The following is an 18,491-nucleotide window of genomic DNA, read 5'->3' on the forward strand; positions in this document are numbered from 1 at the left end:
TACAGAGAGTAAAATTAAATAGGTATAAATAACGCAATATACATATCATTATAGTAGTAGTAACATAGTATTTAATGTAGGATTTGAAAGGAACATGCCTGGATGTATAAACACACAAACAGTACACAGCTTACATGAGCACAAGCAAGCGCATATACAGTGTAGAAAACAGTAAGTAAATTAAAGTAGATAAGGTCAGCAACATCGTGGATTTGTTTTATCTCAGTTAAGGTTCCAGGTCGTCATGGTTTCCCTGCTTCATGCTTACTTGCAACAATTAGAGATCTGCAAATGAATGCATGCAATATTAATGTCAGAAAGGTCAAATCAATGGAGCAGTTCCTAAATTCTGTTGATTTGGACCACAGGTTAACTTCAGCAGAGTGCTACTTACATCCACACACGTAAGCCACCTCCAGAGACTTGTAAGTGCCGACACAGGGGTCCTGAAACACCGAGTTGCTTGCTCTGATGGTGCAGTTACTTTTCCCATTGCAGCTGTGGGTGCAATGTGGTATGAATAAATTAGCTCTCAATCTAAGAGAAGGTATTCATGTCCAATGTTTAACAAGATTTGTGAAGCCGAACCTGTCAGAGACGATGCAAGTGTGGCGCACAACAGGGTTTGCGGGGCAGTTGGTATTTGCGATCTGTTGGGGGACCCGTTTGAAACTGCACGTGGTCATGTCACTGCGGCCATATTCTGCACCATAGACAAATATTACCTGCCCTGCATCTGTCAGAGGGAGGAAGGAATGTAGTTTTAATGCACATTTGAAATGCAAAAGGGCAAATATGACATCAAGAGAAGCTTTGAAATGCAATGACACCAATATTATGCTTATGTATATCATGCTGATGTGCCAAACACACAACAAAAAGAGATAAAATGCAATCTTACCACACAGCAGTTGTGCCGAAGAGTGCTCACATACAACAACCCGATCTGATAAAGCAAAATCACTCATATTAGACGTCTCACCCATGAGAATTCCATCTTTGTTCTATATTCGCCACGTGCACATGTGTAGACTAACTTGCTGGAACGCAGACATAGGCGGTCTCCACATATTTGTAGATGCCAGAGCAGGGATCAGAGGTACGGAAGACATCTGTGTTCAGTTCACACCTCTTCTTCCCGTTACACCTGCAGAGAGAAAACAATCACACCAATGCTGCAGGACAAAGTGACAGTACAAATGCAATTAAATGTACAAACCTATAAATAAAGTCTATTTAGCCATATTAGTTGGAAATGAGTTAAACCTAAGTCTTTGAGTTCATTATTTGTTAATGTGACCAAGACCCAAAAAAGTGCTGGAAGAAGTGATGATGGAAAGATGAATGGAGCAGATATGCTGTATCTACCATCTCCTGAGGACGTCCACAGTGCCACTCTGAGAGCATTGCACGTTGTTAAGTTGGGAAGCAGGTCTGCCCTGACTGCAGCTCTCTCTGTTTGCGCGTCCATACAGTGCTGTCTGCACACTGATCACTCCAGATTCTGTTCAGCAAAAAAGAAATCATATCCATTTATCATTTTTTACTTTGCAAGCCTTGACACACCTTTCAAACAAAGAGCACAATAATACTATTTATTGTGGACAGAAAGCTTTGGGAGGTTCAGTCATACCACAGGTTAGGCGATGGATGTTGCCCAAGCTGTCGCAGGTTGTAACGCGGTTGGTGGGCTCTGCGGTCACGATGAGGGGAACAGAGCATTGTGCCTCCAAAAAGCCTGGAAGGACAAATGTTTGTTTTCTTAGGAAGGAAGACATGCTGCTCTGAACCCAAGCCAGTGACAGCATGAAGGAAGGAGGTTAAAGTAAAGGAATGTAAAATAGTTATACGATACCCTAATAATAATATATGTAAAGATAGATTTATAGAGGATATGTGTGTTCCAGTATTGTGTACTGAATGACCTGTGTGTACATTTATAAAACTACAAAGACAAAGCATAGATATTTACCTGCTTGTATAAGCAAACAAGCTGCAGCCAGCCCTGAAAACAGAAATCAGAGTCAAGCTGTGTGGTTGACACACAGAAGAACAGAATACAGGTCTTAAAGTGACCTATTATATATCAGTTTATCCTTTTATTGTGCATAAACACAATATATCCCCTGAGTTACTGGGAATGACTACAGACAACTTTAAATGATCAATATATGCTATTTACAGAATATATCTAAAAAAGAGTCAATCGACAGCATCAACAGTCTTAAATTTCTTCTTTCCAGTTGCAAATCTTACTAGTTTTTTAGCTTTTTTTGGATGAAGGAAATACATGAAATAATATGAAATACATGATTATTTATGTCATCTTCCAAGTAAGAAGTATCTTAATGCAGGTCCACCTTACAAACAATGGTCAGTGTACTCACAGATTGTGGTGATGCGTTGGAAGCTGAGCATGATGACTGATGATCCAGTGGTTGAGGATTCTTGCTCCTTTTACAGATGTCAGTTCTTTTATACTAAGCAAAATCTGGATCTGACCAAACTGGATTCCCAGCAAACAGTTCCGCCCTCAAAAAGGTTTATTGATTTTCTTGCCAATACTTCCTCGTAGCCCTCACAAAAGAAAACTACTTCCTTGACTGGAAGAATACCAGGAATAGTAATAATGCATAAAGTCATCCTCATGTTATGGAAAAGATGACGAGTGCAGAGGCCCCAGAGAGGATTTGAGCCATCAAAACCATGAGCAGGAAGTCATGTCGCACAACACGTTCCTGTATATCATATATACACACGTGTTTGCTGTTGTTATATAAATTACTCATACCTCCCAGCCAGATGCACATTTTGCACTTTGTACCCTTGCCTTCTTATGAATTTCATGTACTGTTGTACCTATTATCTGCATGCATTCTTGCACGTTTTTCTAAATTATATTGCACTAGTTTTGGTGACCCCCTTCACATTTAAATAACCAAAGGCATGACGGATCTATACTTTTTGCTGTAATTGTAAACTCTTATCAGGACTTCATTTGTCAGGACTAGAGGCTGCACCTGGCCTGGGATGGGCAAAGTTACTTACAGGAACAGTACAAGGGTGTAATGTTATTGCTTTATGGGTCAAGTTTGAACAAAGTTTGATCACAGAAACGTGTCAAACTACTACTACGTACCTCTGTTCTATGGTTCAATAAGTCCAACAAATTTAATAAAGTTTAGAGAAGTTTAGACATGACAGAAATATTTTGATGATGATGATAATTTCTAGGCAACAACCTGTTAAATTACTGCGAGATGGAGCTTTATATGTAGAATAGCTGGGCTTGGCAGAGGTATGCGTTCCATTGAGAGCCCCTCTAGTTTGTATTCCTTTATTGATGATTGCTGGTTACTTCCTAGTCAATGCCCTTAGTCACAAACTGACAAGAGGTTGTAGCTTTTTTAATATGCTTTTTATTCAACAGTTATATTGATGAATCTGGGGCGGGTTTTAATACACCCACACACAATGCTCCCGATCATTCAGGATCTGCAAAAGTAAAACAGTCACTTCAGACAAATCAGTTAAGTAACGGGCATAAATGTGCGTTTTACACTTTTTTCGGCAAATGCAGAAACAACATCAACATCAATTGAACCAGCCCAGATATGCCACTCACAGATGCACGTGTAAGCCACCTCCAGATACTTGTAAGTACCAACACAGGGGTCAGGAAACATGGCGATGCCTGCAGCGACGGTACAGCTGGTTTTCCCGTTGCAGCTGCCGGTGCATTGCAACATGAGTGAGCGGTGAGTACGCACTTGAACGCACACAGTAGTAATGTGTTCAAACGAGAAGTGCACATCTGTACCTTTCAGCAACTTTGGTGGTGGGGTTTGAGCAGTGAACATTTGCGAGCTGAGAGTCCGGCCGCTGGCTTGAGCATGTGGTCTTGTCACGGCGGCCGTAATCAGCACCGTAGACCAATATCACCTGCCCTGCGTCTGTCAGAGGCCAGAGGAGAAACATTAGCGTGCTAGCAAAGTGAAGATCGGGGTCGGCATTGAAACACAGTTCATAACATTGATGCATCCAACAAACAGAATAGAAGAAAATGCCATCTTACCACAATGCAGATATGCCAGGGAGTGCTCACATGCAATAACCCGATCTGATGAGTAAAATCACATCACATTAGACATCCTGCCCCTGAGAATTCCATTCTTTATTGTATGATCGGCCTGGTGCAGACATGTGACTGACTTGCTGGGAAACAGTTGAACGTGGTCTCCACATATTTGTAGGTGCCCTCGCAGGGATCCAAGCTATGGAAGGCAGTTGTGCTCACTTCACACACTTTCTTTCCATCGCAGCTGCAGGAAGAATACAAAGAGCACAATTCCAGCAACAGTCGAATTAATTACAATCACAAAAGAGTAAAAAATTAGAAATAGAACAATATGGAAAATCAAAAGAATTAAACTCCCATTGGCTGTGCTGCGTTTGAAATATGAGGCAAATTGGGAAACTTGGAAATCTATATTGAGTCAATATGTTGAGTGAAGTGTCTATTACTGAAAACTTGTTTCCCAGTTTTCCATTATAATGGCCAGGTGTACCTTCTCTTCAGGATTTTGACGGCGTTGGGCAGAGAGCACTTTGTGTTGACCGCCTGTTCTGCAGGTCGGCCCTGTGTGCAGGTGTCAGAGTTTGTGCGTCCATACAGTGCTGCTTCCACAATGATCACTCCCTGATCTGTGATACACCACAGAGGGAGGAATTCAGGAAAAGGATCATTAATACAAGGAACTAAGATGGCTTTTGCCTTCCTAACACAACACTGCTGTCCACACACATAGACTCCAGAACCAGTCGATGCCAGATTCCCCCCAAGGCCATGATAGCAGTGTTCATTCATTGGGAACAGAAGGTTTTTGTAAAATGAGTCATACCGCAGCTTAGGTGTTGGACAATCTGGCTGCCATCACAGGTGATAACTTTTTCTGTGGAACCAACTGAAGAACAAGCAAGGGTGTATTAGTTTGACACCAAGGCACATCTGGGAAATGGCATGCAATCATGGTCATAAGCCATTCATGAACGGATACATACCTGCACAGAGCAAACACGCTGCTGCCAGCACTGAAAAAATAAACAGCATAACCCAACTGATCAGCTCAATATAAGCAAAGGAAAAATAGGTTTTGAAGTTGTTTATGCGCCTGTCTTGCTTCGGTGTAAAGTCAACTGAACTGTGTCTGCCAGTCACTCAGTACATTTCCCTTTTCTGCATTTAAGGCAAGACATAGAATAAATAGCATTCTGTCATTTGCATGTAAGATCCAAATCTATAGCTTTATAAATGTATCAAAACAGAAGAAGCATTAGTTGAGGCATCAGTCCAGGTTGTACTCACACAGTGTGGTGCTGGGTCTGAAGCTGAGCATGATGAGAGACGATTCAATGTTGAAATAACAACAAGACTGATGTTGTTTGGCACATACACACCCCGTATTTATTCATTCTGCAACCCAGTATTGCCCCAGTTGGTGAAATGTGAACAAACACACACACACATAAGAACATTTGATATCATATTCACATTGTCAAACCCATATTTCAACTCGTATCAATGGCTTACTGCATTCTATGAGGAAGACATGACAGGTTTCTCAACACGATGAGTCAAGAGACGGAAATATCACAAGGTCAGACAAGAACAAAAGCTTAGTGTGGAAAGTCATAGACCATTTTTGTTATTGTTGGGATGAACAAACACATTGTGGTTGTACTTAGACAGAACTAGAAATGCCTGTATTTCATGTGTTCTCTGTCTCTGTCACCTGGTTGTTTCACAGGGACGAGTTGTTGATAGAATCCCTTGCAGGAATTCAAAAGTCTTTATCGTTAAGTGATTTTATTTATAAATTTGACATCTTTCCTGTTGGATTAAATGGGAAAGGATTTTGTATCTCACTGAGTTGAAGAGAAGAAGAAAGACACACGTTCCAAAAACAAAATCAAAATGTAAACTTCTCAATACTCAACTCAGTGAACTGGTATCTTAAGGTACATTTCATTAACAAAACATAGAAGCATATAAGTTGAGGAATTTGAAACTAAATGGAACTTTATCTATTCCATATTGGTAATATTCTACAATTACTTGTTTATTAGGATCCGATGTCAAATCTCTTCCTTTTCTTATTTACCAATTTACCAAAAGATGACAAACAATTTGTCAATATATGTGCACAAACACTGTATTCAGTAACTGTAAGGTGCGATCGTCTCATGATTTCAATATACAGTATTTATGCCACTTCGGGATCTGCAAAAGATACACAAACATTTCATCATTACAGGAGCAGAAGAAGAACTTAATTAGTAACGTAACTAGGTCACTACCAGCTACGAGCTACTTACATAGGCAGGAGTAAGCCAACTCCAGGTACTTGTAAGTACCGACACAGGTGTCCCCAAACACAGAGTTACTCGCAGAGACCTTGCAGCTGTTTTTCCCATTGCAGCTGTGAATGCAATGTGACATGATGAAGACAGGACGCTTGAATGCTCACAGTATCAGTTGTCAGTAAGCAGCAAGGTATTTGTGAGCCGTGTTTTGATTTCCACCATCCTGCAATTGAAGTTTAACTTAAGGTGAATTTGCAGCAGTACCTCTCAGCGACTTTGTTAGTGGGGGTCGAGCAGTAGACATTGACGAGCTGCGATGCGGGTCGCTTGTAAAAACACGTGGTTGTATCACGGCGGCCAAAATCAGCATTGTGGACGTCTATCACAAGTCCTGCATCTGTAAAAGTGAGGTGAGGAAGAGGAGGAAAAGGAGTTAAGGCAGGTTTTAGAAGCGGTTGATCAAAGAGGCAAACGGATGGATGAAATATGTAAGGTAGAGAAAATAAAAAAGATCTTACCACAGTGCAGATGGGCCAAAGAGTTCTCACATGCAACAACCCGATCTGATGAGAAACATGAATCAGGTTAGACATTGAAACATTGATTTGCAGCTTTTCTTATCAATTTGTTGTCATGTAGAAAAGTGACTGACGTGCTGGCAGGCAGGTGTAATTAGTCTCCAGGTATTTGTAGGTGCCGGAGCAGGGATCAGAGGTACTGATGACATTCACGTCTAGTTCACACACACTCTTGCCATCACACCTGAAAGGAGAGCATGTCAGTGTGTTGGATCTTGTGGTTGGCTTGTTCACTTGTTCATGCTTACTGCTCTGCTCTGTCCAGCACAGTAGGACATGTTTGTTTAGTTGCTGGTAACAGCAGCCGCATGTGTGCAGAGTTAACAAACAGACAGAAGTTCAGCTTGTGAAATAGCATAACAAGATCGATTCTTTCATTGGTGCTTCTGTCACTCTGTGCTGTTTGTCTCTAAAACACAGAAAACATTTGACAGGTTAATCACCTAAATTACACATTGTTTATTTAAATTAGTTAATCAAATGTGAACAATTCAAATAAGATTTCCTTTTTTTTTGTATTTTTAATTTGTTTACCTCTACATCATTTCTGTAATGTTTGATGTTGGTTTTATGAAAAAGAAATGATGAATTAAAGACATTGTTGTTAGATGACACACACACACACACACACACACACACACACACACACACACACACACACACACACACACACCTTGTCTTGAGGACATTCACAGTGCCCTGCTGAGCGCACTCTGTGTTTTCCAGCTGTCCTGTAGGTCTGCCCTCACTGCAGGTGTTGCGGTCCGCACGGCCGTACAGCGCTGCTAAGACACTGATCACTCCAGTATCTGTTACACACCACAGAGGGAGAAAGACAAAGCACAGAGGGAAATACGGTATAGAAAGCCAAGACTGAATATTTCCTCTGTAGTAGTACGATCTGACATCACAGTATCACAGTAATACAGTATGCAATCATCCAACACTAGTTATGATGCTTCTGGAATACGTCTCTAAAGGGGCCAAACTAGGTTTTCATTGTTTCCTAATTTCTTTTTCATGAAGAAGTTTGGAATATGTGTTGATATGCCGCTTGTTGTTGTGCTTTGTGCTTCATTTTGAGTAGTCCACCTCTTTCTCTTGTCTTGCATATTTGACATTGAGGTAGCAGGACATTACTTCATTAGCGTCCTGGTTTGTTCTCAGCAGCAGCTCAGATGAGGGTTGTGGTGAGCTTGTTTCATTGTTGTGTATTTGGAGCTGAGCACTGACTCCCAACCTCCCAACCTCAGCAAATTCCACTTTGACCCGTGATAATGAGTTGTACAACACAAAACAAACAAAAACACCCAAATAAGAATCCTCCTACTGATTGAATCCGATTTGGGAAAAACCTTTGCACTCTCAAAATTCCACCATTCAACACTTTGCTTCTTCTGTTGTCAGTCGGTCCAATCACACTCCACACTGTTACAAACCCACTTTAGGGTACAAGTTTACTGAAACCTTATGAAGAACATTATACGTTGTGCTGAGAATGTAAACGTATTCATACCACAGCTCAGTCGGTGGACATTGTCTGAAGTTGCACAGGTGGTAACTGTCTCTGAGGAGGCGTCGACGTCTGCAAATACATATGAGGCATTATTTTAAAACAAAGGCTCACACATTAACCAAACTTTGAAAGGGCGAGATTTCACCACACACACACACACACACACACACACACACACACACACACACACACACACACACACAGAGGCATTTACCTGCTTTGAAAAACAAACAAGCTGCCGCCAGCACTGAAAAAAGAAACATTACTGTCAAACTGTCCCATTTGCGAAAAAGTTCCCAATGTGTTTGTTAATCCAGAGCCATTACTCAGATGTTCACTCACAGATTGGGGTGCTGAGTCTGAAGCAAACCATGTTTTCCTGTGATCTTGTGGTAGTGACCAGCGAGACTGATGGTGGTGGGATGACATGCAATCAGTATTTATTCAGCTGGTCCAAGGGCAGCCAGTGTCTCTTTATGCAAAACAACAATTGGACATGAACCAATGGGCCGTTCAGAAGAAAAACTGTTCAAAAGTCCACAATGAACGTTGAGACTGCTGATACAGACGATCTCTTGCATTGTGTTGCCAAATGGAAGAAAACTAAGGAGAGCCACCTGAGAGAGAAATCTCATCTCCTTCAATGACCACGTGTAGAAAAGATAGATGTATTATGAAGCTCTACACTGCTGATTTTGACGCAGATCACAGATTTGTGAATGAAAAGAACTGCCCAGATTACAGCCAGGGAAGGTAAGTGAATAGACTGAATAGGACACACTGAAGAAAGAGGATAAAGAGAGGAGAGACAGCAAACAACATGTGGGGTGGGAGCGGCTGTACAATAGATCAGTGTTTTTCAAACGGGGTACATTTATGTCATGTAAAAAATGTGACTAGGCTCAAAAAAGGTTGAAAAACACAGCAATAGATAATACAGCACACTTCAATACAAATGTATAAAATGATTTATTACATTCCAAACAACAAGCAGAATCTTACAAAGTATTTACAAAGTATATTTACTCATCACTTTATAAGCATGGTAACAAAATAGTAACATCAGACTGGTTCATAATACTATAATTTAAATACTGACAACTTTACTAGTACTGCAACAGAGAAACACAGGTGTATAGTCACTTCCTTATTGAGATGATTGTGTGTTTTGTGTTGACCTCCTGGACAATCTGAAGCACCCGACACACCTGTTATCTGAATATGATATGAGGCAGCTTGGGCATGTTGGGGGATTATGCAGCTGCCATGACGCCCATCAGTTCATAAAGCAAGCTGCCCTGAGACCAAGATTAAAAATCCACACAGGTTGATCATTAGATTACATTTTTTCATTTAGTAAAGAAGGTGTTGCTGTTCACTGGTTCACTTGTCTGATTTTGTTGTGCAACAGGAACCACAGCCGGGCAGCAGCAGAACAGAGCAGCAGTCCAGAAAGGTAATACACAGTGGTTTATGGCTATCCTAATAATAATGCAAACAATGTGTCATCTCTAACACACACACACACACGCACACGCACACGCACACGCACGCACGCACGCACGCACGCACGCACGCACGCACGCACGCCAAACGCACGCACGCACGCACGCACGCATGCACGCACGCACGCACGCACACACACACACACACACACACACACACACACCACTCTCACGTGTGTGTGAATATTAAGGTGAGGAGGATGAGGAGGAGGCTGAAGCAGACCTCATGCTGTGTGGAGGCTGCAGCCTTCAGCAGGATCTCCACAGGGTAATGGTCGCTCACATCCAGAGCCTGAACACAAACACAGACACAATAGATAAACAAATGCAATAATGAGTTTGTTTTGAATGGCTATAGATATTTTCATTCACATTCTCACATTCTCTCAGCTTTACACACACACACACACACACACACAGCAGGTTACCATGTCCTCTGTCATGTGATATTCCTCTTGAAAGTTAAATGCTTTGGCTGAAGCAGACACAGTGGCTCTGGCAAACTGTTGCCCATTTACAACGATCCTGTTGAATATATAAAATTGATTAATTAGTTATTGTCCACTGCCTGTGAAGGATTTGCTATGTCCCTTTAGTTAGAATCACAAATGTATGTAATTTGTGTAAAAAGCAGTGGGAGAGTGTTGGTTTACCTGTCATAGGCACAGGAGGTGCTTGCTCGCACAGTGGTGTCAGCGTCGTCGCCAATAAACCAGAAGAGGTTAGGGTCAGTGAGCAGACGCACGTTCTTCCTGTTCTTCTTAGGAAGGTAGCTGCAGTCAGCGTTGAAGTCTCCCAAAAGCATCACGTTCTAGGCAGAACACAGGGACACCCATGAATACAATAACAGCATTTAGTATTTGATTTACACATTCTACATTTGATATTTCGGCAGTTAGAAATGATTGAGGAGCAAATGCTTTTACGTGGCAGCTCTACAACTTGAGTGTGTACCTCTGTTTTCCACTTCTTCTTGATATCTTGTAAAACATCATATAGAGCATCGATCTCCTCAGTGGCGTTGGTGGGACTGGTGTGCTGAGGTATCAGGACAAAGTCTTTTATAGCTGAACGAAGAGATGAGAGAAGAGAGGAAGAGGATTAATGTGTTTTTCCCACCTGAGCCCTACCAAGCCATATGGTTTCCATTGAAGGGGGTGACGGGAAGCTGCAGTGCAACAAACACACAATCCACCATGCTGCACAGCTCCATATCTTTCTGTCAGTTGTCTGCTCGGTACAATTCAGAATAGACGGACCAAAAACTTCATCAAGCTTTTCTCCATCCTATAAGGAGGAGAAACCACTGATGGTCTTACCTGATGTGGGAGCTCTGAAGCGGACAATAAAAGGCTCTCTGGAGAAAGCATCTACGCGTCCTGGGCGTGTATCTGGGTACTGGTACTGGTCAATAACCGTCACTCTTCTAGTTCTGCATTCATTCATCAGAAATGGTACAAGTTTAGTGCTTGAACTTTGGAGGCTGTAGCATTTGCAGCATGAGGAGCCAAAGTGGCACACAATTATCACATAACATAACATTACATCACATTTAAACTCACCTATACAAAAACACATACTGCTCCTGGTATGAGTCAGATCTTCCAAGCCTCTCACTCTCCAAAGCAGAATATGCATTCGCTCCGGCATACCTGAGATATAGAAGAGACAGAGGCACAATGAAAGGAGTGATGGTGTCAATGGCAGCACTGTTGTACTGTTGAATGTGTGTGTGCGTGTGTGTGGGGGGCAGTGGATAAAGCCAAGTGCAGCAAATACGTGTTGAGGTGTGACGAGAAAATATCTGATGTGATATCGGATGATTATTCACATCCAGATTACAAAGACACACAGAGAAAGATGCGTATTTCTGTTAGCCCCGCCCCTTCTCTCTCTATGGTGCCAGGTTTTTGAAGGGCTAAACAAAGTTTCTTTCACCACATGGGATGGCCCGGTTCCTCTGAAACATGCTGAGGCTTTTGCTGTGTTTATGTTTGTGGGGAAGATTAATCACCTGTTGAGCTGGTCGAGTAGCCGTTTTAAAGCTTGCTGTTTCTGGTCTCTCACTTCCTGCAGCAGACTCACGTCACACCGAGAGATGATCTGAAACACAGATACCACAGCAGAAAAAAATGGATCCCAGATTGTGGGAGCGGAAGTGAGGACTATCTCACTCAAATCCATCAGTGTCGTCTTACCCTGACGAGTGTTTCCATGACCTCAGGCTTTTTGGTCTTGGATTCCCCAAAGTTATGGAGATTGAATGCACAGATTCTTAAATGTGAAGCCCCCTGAGCGCCACACACACCCATGAGGAAGAGGAGCATGAAGGTGGAATAAGTCATCCTCAGTCGACAAAACCTTGGCACAGACAAAGATGAAATGATTAACTTGATATATTGATTAAATATTAAATGTTTGCAGAACAAATACGTCTCAACATTGGGTGCAGACACTGATAAGGCTGTGGTGGAGTCATTGCGGTTTATCTGTAGATAAGGATTACTAACACTGGTACCAGTAAATAATAGTATTTGTTTCCCTCATCACCAAAGGGCCCTTCTGCTTTTTACAATTTCATTATGCTTCAGGAAAGGAGAACTATAACAAGGAGCTTAGGGACCTTTGACAGAGACATGTCTGCACACGTAAACACAGCAAACACCAAACATCTGAAATATGTTGAAAGTGGCCAATCCTTCACACTTTGTTTTAGATTTCCGATGTAATACTTTAATAAATGGCCTGGACAAAATTATTACTACCCCTATGTGATTAGTATTTCCGATTGTAGTGACAATGTAGCTCAAGCACAATTTCCCCAAAAGGTTTTTCCACATATTACATTTCCATCAGTAGGAGGCGCTATAGAGAAACAAATGTGGAATTAATTAGTAACGCAATCATTTTCTCTCATTAACAGACACACACACACACACACACACACACACAAATAAAGGCCTCTCAAACCGACATTAACATATAAATACATTTAGGGGACGTCATCAAGGGACCAGGAGAGGCGTTCAGTGCCCCTCTGTGCCCTATTTCATGTCAGCCAGTGCTTAAAATAAAACCTAATTTGAAAAACAAGAAAGGGAAATCCCCAAAAGTGGTCATACCAGTTTCTAAATATTATACTTCCGTAAACAATCAGCAATGAAAACACATTAACCAACGCAGCACGAAGCATGTATCATAACTATGGTATTCACTCTCCGTCATACACACACACACACACACACACACACACACACACACACACACACACACACACACACACAGATTAACATCTCAGGTTACAAGTCATGTTACACAGAGGGAAATGTCCTTGTCACATAGTTTGAATGTCTCCAGTGAAACTTACCAGCTTGTAGTCGTTCAACTTGTTCCTGGACTTTGTTGAGTTCCTTCTACTTCCTGTGCTGTGAAACTTGAAACTGTCCAGCCCACACAGTATTCTGTGGGAGGGACTTTAGTAATACACACACTCCCTCTATGCCTACCTCCCTATGCCTACCTCCCTCACACATACACACATTGGACTGTATCAAAGGTTAATCTATGTGTGACATACCCATGCTGGTATGAACTGTCAGTTTATGAAGATTTCAAACACATTTAGCTGTCTTAAGTAGCAGAGCCTTTGTACACATGTGTTATGCAACTTTGAAATGCAATCTTGCATCTAGTTGGGCCTTTCTCCACTCTGTACTTTTGAAGACTTAAACTCTTGCACATCCTTGGACTTACTTTATAAAGGGGCAGTGAATATATGATCTAATAATCTCTAATATCTATAAGCAGTATAGTGTTTAGAGGTATAACATAGGATATAATTATAAGTAAAGTCAGTCTTAAGCATTCAATCGTGCATGGAAGCCAGCGTCAAATGTTCCGTGAAGTCAACCATGATACACGTGTAAGGGTCAGGATGCACCAGCAGGGGGAGCCAAAACAGACGGGCTCAATATCGAGCTGCCATGAACGCCAACTCAAACACATTTTTGAATGTTTAGAACTACAGCAACAAAGAAAACTTTAACAAAATATTTTTGTTGGGGGATGTTCTTACCACCGACGGAGAAGTTCTGTTCCGTTTGAGCCATGAGAGCTCATATTCACATCCTCATCACAGGCAACTGAGGAAACTGAAGCTGAAATGACGTCATCGGTTTGCAGACTGTTGATGTTTGTTAAAAAGTTCATGTCTCTGACGGTCTTTGCAGATTGAGGCATAGCTTTAACTCTGAACTATCTCGGTTTTGTCCGAGAATAGATGTACCGATATGTTAAGCGACTCTTGTGTGTATTCTCCCTCTGCGAACGCCTTTCAGCGCCGCACTGCCTCCAGAGCATCAAGCAGCAGAGGAATTTGGAGATGAAATCAGATTCTTTAAAAGTACATTTGCCCAGCTCTTCGCAGTAAAGTCAATCTCTCCATCTCTCTCATCCCCAGAAGGCGCCGGGCTATGACGCACATTTTAGTTGACGGAATTAAAACATTTTTTTCAAGTAGAGAATGTTAAATTCACAACATGAAAATTAGAATGTAAAAATAAATGACTTAATTTCTATAGATTTGTCGTCAAAGCCACAGGGACAGACACAATACCCCTCATGTGGATACAGAGCTGATGGTTTCCAACCCCATCACAGGAACCATACACACCTATAATTATCGTCTGCTTTCATTCAGACATCCAGTCCCGGGACTCCCACCTAACTGAATACATTTCAACTTGGTTTATTACATAATGTCTAAATTCAGTTATGTACACTGATCCAACAGCAAAGTGTGGGTTGGTGCACTTGAGGGCACTGGCAGATGGGGATTAGGGGGGTAGTTATGGCCCTAGTCAAGCAAAAAACACGTTTTAATAGTCTGCTTAACATTAACGTTTTATTCCCTGCCAGTACAGTAGTAAATTTAAAAATGTTGATTAGCCATTGTGTTTAACAGTGCAATTTTAAAGGGCAAGAATTCAATCAAGTGCCAACAGTATGATGTAATATCCTCATCATGTCCATTCTTGCCATTTAGTGACTTTGGACATTAGCATTAAATTGGCTCTGAATGAAGTTGAACTGCATGTGACTTTGGAAATAGAGCAAGAATGCAAACACCACCATTCACTTTTGTAATCAAACCCATTTTATTGGTTGACACTGTTGACATGTAACCTCAAACAGCTTTATGCAGGAACTTCCAGCGAGCCAGCGGGCCTCTGCTGGGGATGTACTTCACACCGCAGCCGTCAGAAATCAGACGCTTCTCAGCCATCATGTCGTCAAAGTCGCAGGCGTTGAACTTGGTGAAGCCGTACTTCTTAGAGATGTGGATCTGAGGTGAACAATGAGATGGGATCAATGCATGCTCCTATAACTCCAGTCTGCATAAGCTAGCACACAGAGTAACACACTTGGGTTTGTCTCAGCGGTCCCTTAAAGCACTCAGCACTACGCAGCTGAGAACATACACAACCACTGAGTCACTGTCTGCAGCCATTGCACACTGGAACCGCACAGCAGCGAGACCAGTCGGCTTAATAAGCTGCAGAGCTTTGCCATATAAAGTTAACTATGGATAATTCAGATAAAAGCCTCAATATTTCCTGATTAAATAACTGGCAGTGTAGAGTGTTTACCTTCTGGCGTCCGGGGAACTTGAACTTGGCTCTGCGGAGAGCCTCAATCACATGTTCCTTGTTGGCGGCCTTGGTTCGCACGGACATGATCACCTGGCCGATGTGCACACGGGCCACTGTGCCCTGGGGTTTACCAAAGGCTCCTCGCATTCCAGTCTGGAGCCTAACACCCAGTAAACGAAGACGAGGAAAAAGTTTATTCCGTGCAGCAGATGAGGTGAAGCTACAGACTCAAACTGAACTGAACCGCTCTGAATCTCTCTCTTACACCGTTTGTGTGAGATTTGCAAATGCCACATGCTGTAAAGACAGCCAAGAGCACAAATCCTGTCTTCAACAAGTCATGCACCCAATACTACCACTGTCAAGTCTAATCACATCACGGGATTATAAACAGCACAAGCTAAGTTTTAACACGTTTATAATATCCATCTGGATCTAATGAACCATCGGAACCAACACACAGATGGAGTGTTTACGTTAAGTCACTGAGTTCATTCATAAAGGTCTTAATGTCAGCCAGTTCAGTTGCAGCATGGTTGCAATGTAATCAACATTTCAACAAAAATAGAACATGCGGAGACTTACCTATCGGCCCCGGCACAGGACAACATTTTGTTGATGCGGATGACATGGAAGGGGTGCAGACGCATACGGATGTGGAAACCGTCCTTACCGCAGGTCTTCACCATGTACTTGTTAGCACAGATACGGGCCGCCTCCAGAGCTGCATGAAGGGGAACACAGACAAGGAGACACGCCGTCTTACTATATAACAAGGGCTAAGAAACACACGGTTACTCCGTTTCCTCCTAGTGATGCTTGCTCTAACATGAAAGTGGTACAATACATTCTAATCTGTGTTGCCATTAGTAACAGAAGTTGAAAAGAGGAGCATGTTTGGCTTCAGTCCTTACCTTCTGAGGACAGCTGCTCATACTCATCAGAGACCATGTGACCGCACAGAGGGAATTCATCTACCTTGGCCTTCTTCCTGCCCAAGTCGAAGATCCTGATCTTAGGATCTAAATATTACAGGAATGGGACGATGCAGATAGAAAAGAAAAACAGAATTAAACCTTTGTGAGAACATTTTTCAAACCAACACAATTTCAGTGTACAAGTCAACACTACAACCACATTAAGTTAGTTGTAAGCAGCAGTTGAGTGTTTTAAGAGCAAAGTGTGTACAGGCCATAGCTGTAACACAAAAACAAGGTTTACCTAAGTGTACCATAGTTTAAAAAACAGATTTTGTCTCAGTGGTCCCTTAAAGCGTTCAGCACTGCCCAGCTGAGCACATACACAACCACAGAGTCTCTATATGCAGCCTTTGCACACCAGAACCACACTGGAGCGAGACTGGTCGGCTTAATAAACTGCAACACAAGCTTAAAAAACGATTCTAACAATACTGATATATTCTTTTTAGTTCTTCCAATCCACAGTCAGCCTACTTGAGAACCATTATTTTCAGGATAAGAGTTTAAAAGCAGATTGATCTTACCAGGCACACCCCTGCAGAAGCGGGACTTGGGGTAAGGCTTGTTCTTACAATACCTATAACTGTGGACAAAAAGTGGAACAATTATAATTTCATACTACAGAACACAACAGCACCTGCAACCTTAATAAATAGTGTGTTCGACCCGTTGCTGCATCTACTTTAAGTCATCTGTAACAGCCAAAAGACCCACAATGGTGTAAAATATTCAATTAAATATATGATGACGCTAGAAAGGTAAATTTAATGCATTGAAGGACAAACCCAGCCGTTATAAGTTAGATACTGGGGGTAATGAGCAGTTACCGGCTTCGCTAACCTCAGCGTGACACACTTTCCACGTCACTCATCATGCCACGTTAACTGTACAACAAATGAGGTAAATAAACTATATTGCATTATAAATATTCTGTGTAGATGACTTTGACAGTCCTAGTCTGGTGTAGTTAGCCTTAAGTTAGCCGAGTTAGCTCCAGTCGCTTACGACGCCTTAGCGCTACGTTTCAACTAAACCAGTAGTTACGACATCGTCAGTACAATGAAGCAGTAACTCGGTTTAAGGCACGACAAGATGAAAACAGTGCGTTTCTTATAACGCGTGATTAACGTGAGTGCGCAGGCCTGTGTGAGAGCAGCGCTGCGTTACAGTGAGCAGAGTGAACACATGGTGCGAGCTAAGAGCCGCTGCCATTTTCCTCTAACTCGGACAAACCGGGCCCAGGGCCGATAAACATGTGGAGGACTCACCAGCGGGCGGGTCGGCGGCCCATGGTTGCGATCTGTAAATTAATCAAATAAAGTATGTTACTGATGTATTTAGGGTGATAAGGTATGTAAAATAACTCAGTATCGGGCTCTTTTAAGCGGAGCCGACGAAAACGCGATCCCACCACGCACTCACCTAATGGAGGAAAGGAAGACGACAGGACTTCCGCCGCGTCATATGGGCAAGGAACGCTGCGAATATATAGAATAATGTAATAATATTAATTTACGCTCTGTTTTAGCTGAGGGGGCATTTATTGTGTGTTAAAAAGATAAATATTATAATATAATATAGAATGTTTTAATTTGATGTGATTTAACTGCATTACGAAGCAGTAAAGCTGTTTGGAGGAATGCTGGGAAATGTAGTTTAGTCGCCGTCACTGCGTGGATTGTGTGCACGAACAGAAATATAACAGTATAAAGAAATATATATGCAGAATATACACAATATCAAATATTTATGATGATTTTTATACTTGTAATGGCTATGTACCATAATACATGTGGAAACCCCCGGGTAAAACGAATACGTGTAAACTGCTTTAGATGGCTCCTTGTATTGTATTTTCTGGTTTTACTATTCTTTTGCATTTTAATAGTCCTGCTTTC

General features: G+C 41.9%; 3 protein-coding genes, 1 long non-coding RNA gene and 2 other non-coding genes across 6 annotated transcripts; 1 reads left to right on the forward strand and 5 right to left on the reverse strand.

Annotated features, from left to right (window-relative positions):
• Positions 1–48: 48 nt before the first annotated feature.
• LOC143012854 (uncharacterized) lies at positions 49–8,911 on the reverse strand. Its single transcript, XM_076166183.1, has 25 exons — positions 8,800–8,911; positions 8,672–8,704; positions 8,458–8,526; positions 7,615–7,750; positions 7,016–7,125; positions 6,882–6,926; positions 6,628–6,760; positions 6,376–6,479; positions 6,273–6,280; positions 5,062–5,218; positions 4,902–4,964; positions 4,569–4,704; positions 4,213–4,322; positions 4,076–4,120; positions 3,821–3,953; positions 3,534–3,729; positions 2,388–2,457; positions 1,973–2,005; positions 1,634–1,738; positions 1,369–1,504; positions 1,038–1,147; positions 902–946; positions 589–736; positions 395–498; positions 49–285 (listed from the first exon to the last, which is right to left on the reverse strand). The coding sequence occupies exons 1-25, from the start codon at positions 8,828–8,830 to the stop codon at positions 278–280; spliced, it is 2,268 nt and encodes a 755-aa protein (XP_076022298.1). The 5' UTR covers positions 8,831–8,911; the 3' UTR covers positions 49–277.
• A 79-nt stretch (positions 8,912–8,990) lies between these two features.
• LOC143013107 (uncharacterized) lies at positions 8,991–12,167 on the forward strand. Its single transcript, XR_012965113.1, has 3 exons — positions 8,991–9,210; positions 9,869–9,913; positions 12,039–12,167. It is a non-coding gene; the product is annotated as an uncharacterized LOC143013107 (long non-coding RNA).
• On the reverse strand, positions 9,408–12,307 carry dnase1l1 (deoxyribonuclease I-like 1). Its single transcript, XM_076166583.1, has 8 exons — positions 12,161–12,307; positions 11,977–12,065; positions 11,525–11,614; positions 11,282–11,394; positions 10,917–11,029; positions 10,616–10,773; positions 10,391–10,487; positions 9,408–10,254 (listed from the first exon to the last, which is right to left on the reverse strand). Exons 1-8 carry the CDS (start codon positions 12,305–12,307, stop codon positions 10,132–10,134), a joined length of 930 nt encoding a protein of 309 aa, XP_076022698.1. The 3' UTR covers positions 9,408–10,131.
• Positions 12,308–15,094: 2,787 nt separating this feature from the next.
• On the reverse strand, positions 15,095–18,009 carry rpl10 (ribosomal protein L10). Its single transcript, XM_076166584.1, has 6 exons — positions 17,862–18,009; positions 17,118–17,176; positions 16,528–16,635; positions 16,199–16,337; positions 15,611–15,773; positions 15,095–15,306 (listed from the first exon to the last, which is right to left on the reverse strand). The coding sequence occupies exons 1-6, from the start codon at positions 17,882–17,884 to the stop codon at positions 15,148–15,150; spliced, it is 651 nt and encodes a 216-aa protein (XP_076022699.1). The 5' UTR covers positions 17,885–18,009; the 3' UTR covers positions 15,095–15,147.
• On the reverse strand, positions 15,390–15,522 carry LOC143013568 (small nucleolar RNA SNORA70). The gene has a single exon (XR_012965150.1). It is a non-coding gene; the product is annotated as a small nucleolar RNA SNORA70 (small nucleolar RNA).
• On the reverse strand, positions 16,863–16,995 carry LOC143013570 (small nucleolar RNA SNORA70). The gene has a single exon (XR_012965152.1). It is a non-coding gene; the product is annotated as a small nucleolar RNA SNORA70 (small nucleolar RNA).
• Positions 18,010–18,491: the final 482 nt, after the last annotated feature.

The sequence above is a fragment of the Genypterus blacodes genome, unplaced genomic scaffold (genome assembly GCF_046128005.1).
Source record: "Genypterus blacodes isolate CSIRO-AG114 ecotype Tasmania unplaced genomic scaffold, CSIRO-AGI_Gbla_v1 ptg000156l_1, whole genome shotgun sequence".
Lineage (NCBI taxonomy): Eukaryota > Metazoa > Chordata > Actinopteri > Ophidiiformes > Ophidiidae > Genypterus > Genypterus blacodes.

Excerpts from the sequence above, each read along its gene's own strand:
- dnase1l1 (XM_076166583.1), bottom strand. The coding sequence starts at position 12,307 with ATGACTTATTCCACCTTCATGCTCCTCTTCCTCATGGGTGTGTGTGGC. Across the intron at positions 11,615-11,976 it reads CTACTCGACCAGCTCAACAG|GTATGCCGGAGCGAATGCAT; the intron begins GTGATTAATCTT and ends TCTATATCTCAG. Across the intron at positions 11,395-11,524 it reads CAGTATGTGTTTTTGTATAG|AACTAGAAGAGTGACGGTTA; the intron begins GTGAGTTTAAAT and ends GAATGAATGCAG.
- rpl10 (XM_076166584.1), bottom strand. The coding sequence starts at position 17,884 with ATGGGCCGCCGACCCGCCCGCTG. Across the intron at positions 16,636-17,117 it reads CTTCTGCAGGGGTGTGCCTG|ATCCTAAGATCAGGATCTTC; the intron begins GTAAGATCAATC and ends TGTAATATTTAG. Across the intron at positions 16,338-16,527 it reads TGAGCAGCTGTCCTCAGAAG|CTCTGGAGGCGGCCCGTATC; the intron begins GTAAGGACTGAA and ends CCCTTCATGCAG.
- LOC143012854 (XM_076166183.1), bottom strand. The coding sequence starts at position 8,830 with ATGGTTTGCTTCAGACTCAGCACCCCAATCT. Across the intron at positions 1,505-1,633 it reads CATCCATCGCCTAACCTGTG|AATCTGGAGTGATCAGTGTG; the intron begins GTATGACTGAAC and ends TTTGCTGAACAG. Across the intron at positions 947-1,037 it reads CTATGTCTGCGTTCCAGCAA|ATCGGGTTGTTGTATGTGAG; the intron begins GTTAGTCTACAC and ends TTGCTTTATCAG.